Genomic DNA, 7,500 nt, shown 5'->3' on the forward strand with positions numbered 1-7,500 from the left:
CGCGCTCAGAATCTCTCGCTTCCTAGGTGGACGCGTTACCTCTAGGCCATCACTCCACTTCTTACACAACAAGGACAAACCTGACTCCATTGGTGTGTAGTAATAATAATGATAGTATTTTAAACCTGACCTGCTACTTCGAAACAGCAGGGCGAAATAACGACCCAGGTCACATGACAAGCGTGAACGACAAGGCGCACAGCCAAGGAATTTGAGCTGTTTTCTCCGAGAGCCAATATCGTGGTATGTTAGGCTGTATTTATAGAGACAGTGGGCGGCGCATGCGTGCTTTCTGATTGATTGACTGACTGACTGACTGACTGTTCGATCTGGCTTACTATCTGGTTTATGTTATATGGGTCTCTATGGCTGTGTTACCGCCTGGGCCCGTATTCATGGCCCGATCTACCCATGGGCAAATCGCCCAGCCGAGGGCAAAGTTGCCCACGGGAGGTAAACTGCCCATGGGTAGCGCTACCCTGGGATTCATGATGAAAATTACCGCCCGCCACTCCTCCCTAACCGTGGGCAGATTTACCGCTCCTCCCCCCCGTGGGCAACTTTGCCCTGTCGTGGTTAAAAATCGCAAACCATTGCTAGCATCTAGACTCTAGCACAAATACTTGTAATGAAACAAATTCAGATTCTCATTCTCATTCTGCGATTCCACTCTGAATATAAGTCGACTGCTGGCAACTAAATCGATATCAAATTTCAAGAGCATACATTGATTAAAACTGTACTCAACACACACACCCAGTGACACTCATGCCACGCACAAAACTTAAACTAAGTTGAAAACTTCAACTTGTAATTAAGCACGCGCAAATATTAAATAAACATAACATGGGCCACTTACTTTTTTTGAGTCCGTCAATCAAATGGGAATCCTTCCCAATAATCACCTCGATGAGATGATCGTAGGTGTCTGGGGGTACTGCTCCTGCTCCAGTTTGATTTCTTTGCTGTTGACGCTTTCGATATTTTTTTTTAACCCGTGAAATTTCTCACGCACCTCTTTTGTGGTTCGACCATGGAAACTGATCGACGCCTCGCTGACAGTGTTCGCGATCGCTTCCCACGCTTCGGCTTTCTTTTTTGCCGTAATGTCCGGAGGAAAGCGATGAAATAATTACGCGTTTATTTTCGAGGATTTTCTCTAGCAGTGCCATAGTTTCCTCGTGGGTCCAATTTCCTTTCCTATTCTTCTCTCCACTCGACTCGTTCAGTGATGCTTTGGTCGACATTTTCGCTTTCGACAGGAAGAGATTGCAATTAGTTCAGCGCGCATGCCCATAGTTCAGCGCGCTTGCCCACAAGGGGGAATCCCTCGCAGTTTAAAAATAGGTGATGGGTAGCTGCCCTTGGGTTGCAAATTGTGTTGTGAATACCACGTTGACTTTGCCCACGGACCTGTGGCTTACCCATGGATCCCTACCCAGCCGTGGGCAAGTTGCCCATGGGCAAATTGTCTTGTCCCATGAATACTGCCCCAGCTGGACTGGAATTTTTGTTGTTGTTTATTTTGTTTGTTTGATTCCGGGATTGTCGTTGTTGTTGTCGAGTTGTTCTTTTGTTGTTGTTGTTGTTGTTTTCGGGGAGTGGAGGGAGGGGAGTGTTTTGTTGTTTTTGTTGTTTCTTTGTTTCTTTGTTGTTTTTTGTGTTTTTTGTCTTGTTCTGGTTGGTTGGGGTTTTTTTGTTTTTGTTTTTGTTTTTTGTTGTTGTTGTTTTGTTTTGTTTTTGGGGGGGTAGGGATGTGGTTGGGCGGGGCAGGGGTTTCCTCTATTTGAGTGTCCACGCAAGAGACGTTCCGTTCGAGTGACCAATCCGTTAGTGACTAATCATCAACGCTCATAACTGTCGCAAGTTCTCTCTCTCTCTCTCTCTCTCTCTCTCTCTCTCTCTCTCTCTCTCTCTGTCACACACACACACACACACACACACACACACACACACACACACACACACACTTATGTTTTCTATATGCCTGTGTTGGCAAGGATTTTGTATTATACGAGGGAATATGTGTATGTAGACGGTGTGGGCATAGTATTAATTGTGTTCGAGCATTTGTGTGTGTGTGTGTGTGTGTGTGTGTGTGTGTGTGTGTGTGTGTGTAATATAATGCAATTAGGTAATTCATGATCACACTATTCTTGTGCACAGGCATTAGTTCATAACCCTATTTCTACATTCCTTTAATGTACTCCAGAATTGTGTTAATGGTTTTTAGATATCATTATCATTATTGATTCGTTACTGTTAAATCTAATTCCATGTTCATCATGCATTTCTTGGTAGTTTTCTACCCTTCCTGTTTTCCTCTTCCCCCTCCCCCCTCCCTCTACCCCCTTTATGTTTTTTTTCTTGTTTTTTTTCTTTCTTTCTTTTTTTCTTTTTTTAATCGTCTACTATCACTGACGTTGAAAAGAAGCTAAACTAAAGAACACACACACACACACACACACACACACACACACACACACCGATTGACACAATAAAAACTCTCTCTCTCTCTTTCTCTCTCTCTCTCTATCTATCTATCTATCTCTTCCCCCCCGCCCCCCGCATCCACCTCATCCCCCTCCCAACAAAGGACCGGACGTGATACACACTGATACAACTAATACAAAAAGGCAGTAAAGCCGAAAAGCATGAATAAACGATCTTTAATGTAAAAAAAAAAAAAAAAAAAAAAACGTGCACAAGAAAACACAAGAATGAAATCAGCAACATGGACAGTTCTTAACTCATTCCACGCGGATCATTCCCTTATTACCCCCCCCCCTTTCCCCGAAAGCGGAGTATGGCTGCCTACAAGGCGGGGTAAAAACGGTCATACACATAAAAGCCCACTCGTGTACATACAAATGAACGTGGGAGTTGCAGCCCACGAACGCAGAAGAAGATTCCCCTTATCAAAAAGGAAAGACAATATATATATATATATATATATATATATATATATATATATATATATATATATATATATATATACAGAGAGAGAGAGAGAGAGAGAGAGAGAGAGATTCATACGTGTATATGTCGAAGTTATTTTTTACATGCATACAACAGTGGTCAAATCAATACATGTTTCATATATCCTTTCGATCTATTATCAAGACATTTCTGTTTTACCGGTAAATCAGATTCGAACTATCAGCAAGATGTCCACGAATTTAATAAAGAAAAAACTTGACTTAAATTTCAATAAAAGCAAACAAAACAAGAGGCAAAGCCTTCAAGACTCACTTGTGGTTCGCGCTTTATCCACTAAAGGAATCAAGAAGAGAAAAAAAACAGATATTTAAAAAATCGTCGAAAAGTGCTCTGTGTCAAATTATGATAATACAAAATAAGCTGGGGAGAAAAAAAAAGGGGGGGCGGGGGGTATGCGAGCGGGATCGGACCATACATGTTTTGTTCCGAAGCAAGCAGACTAATCCCCCACTGCTACGGCGCATCTGACGTCATTAGCCTCACTTTAATACTTAAAAGAATATTGACGTTTTCTTCTTCCTGCGACAAATAGATATGATTGTAGTGGACGTAATAACGCCGTTTAAATCATGTTTTTTGTGTGTTTATCATATCTCGATTATTCTTTTATTTCGGCGGTAAAGGAGAGGAGACTTTGCTATCCCTTGAAGCACAAAGCAACACATGATAGATCTCTAGATCTGCACGAACCAGTCGAGGCCTACGACGATCTGAAATAACGATTGGTTCGATTTTTCTTTTATGTTCATTCCAGTTAATTCAGTGTCCACTCTAGAACATTTATCTGCAGTAAACACGTCGATGGTGTAGTTAGTATTACTGTATGTGTTCTGTCCAGAATTTGTATTTCTTTCCTTTTAACTGTGAAGCAAAACGAGGCCATGACTTCGAAGACAACCTTTACCTGCTAGCAGGCCTAACTCAGTGGGAAGTGGTTTTTAGAATTTTCGGATTTCGGAACAAACCTCTACGAAATAAACCGTTAATGATCCGGAAAAAAAACGGCTTAATTCAGGAGACTTACAACCTGTTGTTGGTATGATTGTGTATGTTTAAGTCTAATTTGGTATTGGCAGACAAAGTATTTCCATAGAAATGGCAATGTTAAAATTTACTACACACACACACACACACACACACACACACCTGAACACCAAGTTAAAACATAAACTCACTTTGTTTACACAAGTGAGTCAAAGATAATAATAAAAGAACCAGATTAATCTGCGGATGGGCACGTGCCAACACACACACACACACACACACACACACACACACACACACATGCTCAAAGACACACATATATAATACAAGTATATATACACACATCAAGAACTTTTTATCAATTTTTTCTTCTTCTGAACTTCACAAGTATTTGTTCATTCATCCAACCCTTCATTCATTCATCATTAATTCCGTCACTCCCTCATTCACCAGGTCTAGATTTATCACATCCATTACGCACTGGCCAGCTACACGTATCATTCATTCTCTCACTCTTTCATTCACCCATTCATTATTTCGTTTCTCTCGCGTTTATTACGTATAAACTGTAAACCTACCAAATTTGCGTGTGTGTGGTTGTTTCGTTTGGTTTGGGGGTGGGGTTAGGGTGGGGCTGGGAGAGGATGGGGAAGGAGGGTTCAAACACACTATCATTCATTCATTCATTCATTCATTCCTTTGTTTATTCGTTATATCACTCACCCATTCACCCATTTATTCTTTTCTCAAATTTGTAACGTATTGGTTTAATATCATCTTTTTGTACACTTGAAAGCAGTGTTACTAATTGTAACGAGAGAAGAGCGAGCGAGTGAAGGAGACAGAGACAGAGACAAAGAGACAGGGAGAGACAGAGAGAGAAGGGAAGCAATTACCAGCTCTGTAATTTCCTATTTCCGTGTCCTAAATTTAGGGACCTATTTTAGAGTCGATTTTCGTTTCACTGCTGGAGCGATTTTACCACGAGTAGATGTAGCCCAATTTAAGCGGCTTAGGTTTTTATACAGATTCTGTCACTGCACAATATGTGCGGGAATTTTGCTAGGTCTACAAAATATACTGAACCAAAGCGTTCATTAAATCTGTGCAACCAGAGATCCGCTCTTTCCGTTTATCAGCACCCATACTATGCAAAGGTTGAATGAATGGAATAAAACAGAATAAAATAAAATAAAAGCATGACGGCTTGGGTTGCAAAGTGTCGGTTCGTGTTCATGATATGGGTCATATCCCGTCGTTTTTATTATTTGTATTTTGTATTTGTATTTCTTTTTATCACAACAGATTTTTCTGTGTGAATTCGGGCTGCTCTCCCCAGGTTGCGCGTGTCGCTATACTACAGCGCCAGCCTTTTTTTTTTTTTTTTTCCTGCGTTCATTTTTATTTGTTTTTACTATTGATTTGGATTTTTCTACATAATTTTGCCAGAAACAACCCTTTGTTGCCGTGGGTTCTTTTACGTGCGCTAAGTGCATGCTGCTCACGGGACCTCGGTTTATCGTCTCATCCGAATGACTAGCGTCCAGACCACCACCCAAGGTCTAGTGGAGGGGGAGAAAATATCGGCGGTTGAGCGGTGATTCGAACCAGCGCGCTCAGATTCTCTCGCTTCCTAGGCGGACGCGTTACCTCTAGGCCATCACTCCACATAAGCCTAACTCTTAATTAAAGGATAGACTGCATGATTTGTAACATTTCTCGTATGCCTGCATTGGCGGCAAAACGAAGGGATATTTTCGTTTGATTAGGTCCCATAATTTAGGACGCTAAAAAAGGAAATTCCCACAAAAGTTGAGTCAATAATTGTTAAGGGTAATTTCCAAGCCGCCATTTTCTTCTTTCACATCAGTGGATTCAGGGGTGCAACAAACAGAAAAAGAGCGACTCTCTGATTGGCACAAAAACGCGTCATTACAGACGGTGTTTTTGACCTAGCAAAATGGCTACAGATCAGTATTGCGACTGAAACTGTATCATAATTCAGTACAAAAACCAGTTGTTGTTTTTTGTTGTTGTTGTTGTTGTTTTAAGAGTCGAAAACTACTGGAAATGGGTCACTAATGGCAACAATAACGCTTCATGGCCTCGCCTATGCACGAACTTTGTCCTTAAAATAGATCCCTGAATTCAGGATACACAAGACAGAAAAGTTCAATGGTTCAGTCGTCCAGGTGGTCATAAGTAGCCAGACGACGCTCCGGTCGCTTGTTATCGTCAATCAAGTGACTGTACTCCGTCGTGTCGGCTGCGGCCATCTTCTCGTCGTCTGCTCCCCCTCCTACAATGGCTGTGGCGGTAGCTGGCTCTAAATCACGTGACGTCGTATTTTCGTACACACTCATGTCCTCCTCCGCTCCGCTCCCGCTCTTGTCGGTGTTTTCGTAAAGCCCTTGGTCGTCGTCGTCGGCAACTTTCGTTTTGTCCGTGTTTTCGTACACATCTACCTCTTCGTTGATATCGTTGTTCTGGGGAAAGGCGCTAGCTCCCAGGAACGTCGTGTCCTCCGCAGCGTCATAGTGGTTGTGGTCGTCGTCGTCGTCGTCGTCGTTGTCATCGGAAGTCACCCTTGGGGGTGAGGAGACGGGGCGTTTCATGGAGCTGTAGTAAGCGTCGCTGCTTCGTGAGGTTCTTTGCGATGGCGTCACTGATGTTGCGGCGGTCGATGGTGATGACTGACGTGTTTCTTCCCTGGTGTTCTCCACTGTGGTATGGAAAGGAAGCAGAATAAAACAAAAAATTCAGAGAGAAAGAGGGAGAGAGGGAGAGAGGGGAGGGGGTGGGGTGGAGAGAGAGAGAGAGACAGGGAAATTGAGGAGAGCGAGAAAGTGGGAGGGGAGAGAGAGGGGTTGGGGAGAGAGAGGGCGGGAGGAAAAAGAGAGTTGGGGACAGAGAGAGAGAGAGAGAGAAAGAGAGAGGGGGAAAGATAGGGAGAGAGAGAGAGAAAGAGAGGGGGAGACAGACAGAGAAAGAGAGAGAGGGGGGGATACACAGAGAGAGAAAGAAGTCATTTGTAGGTTTATAGGATACAAGCTAAAAGATACAAAAATACTTTATTATCTCTAAAATAGATACGTATGCTCATAAAAAAGGTGACACAAAAGAAGGCATTTCATCAGCAGAACGTGCGTATTCTGAAACCCAAAGGCAGAAACGTTTTGTATACATGAATTAAATCGTGTTTGTTTGTTTCTTTATTTTTCTTCCTTTGTTTTTGTTTGTTTGTTTGTCTTGTGGGGGGGGGGGGTTCTTTTGTTTTTGTATTTATGTTTGTTGTTTGTTTGTTTGTTGTTGTTGTTGTTTGTTTGTTGTTGTTGTTTTTTGTTTGGTTGGTTTTGGGGTTTTTTTGGAGGGGGGGTTCTTTGTGTGTGTGTGTGTGTGTGTGTGTGTGTGTGTGTGTGTGTGTGTGTGTGTGTGTGTGTGTGTGTGTGTGTTCTTGTAGAAATTGTTGTTGATTTTTCACGTAATACCATTATAATGCGTCGTCTCATAAACACA

At 42.3% G+C, this 7,500-nt stretch overlaps 1 protein-coding gene across 2 annotated transcripts in view; it reads right to left on the reverse strand.

The window, feature by feature from the left end:
• Positions 1–5,356: 5,356 nt before the first annotated feature.
• Positions 5,357–7,500, reverse strand: part of LOC143301101 (uncharacterized) — a 19,342-nt gene continuing 17,198 nt past the window's right edge. For both annotated transcript variants that reach the window (XM_076615152.1, XM_076615151.1), the window contains exon 9: positions 5,357–6,706. In XM_076615152.1, coding sequence (XP_076471267.1) covers positions 6,165–6,706 — 542 coding nt within the window. In that variant the 3' untranslated portion in view covers positions 5,357–6,164. The remainder of the gene's footprint in view (positions 6,707–7,500) is intronic.

This window comes from Babylonia areolata, chromosome 27 (assembly GCF_041734735.1).
Source record: "Babylonia areolata isolate BAREFJ2019XMU chromosome 27, ASM4173473v1, whole genome shotgun sequence".
In the NCBI taxonomy this organism is placed as follows: domain Eukaryota; kingdom Metazoa; phylum Mollusca; class Gastropoda; order Neogastropoda; family Buccinidae; genus Babylonia; species Babylonia areolata.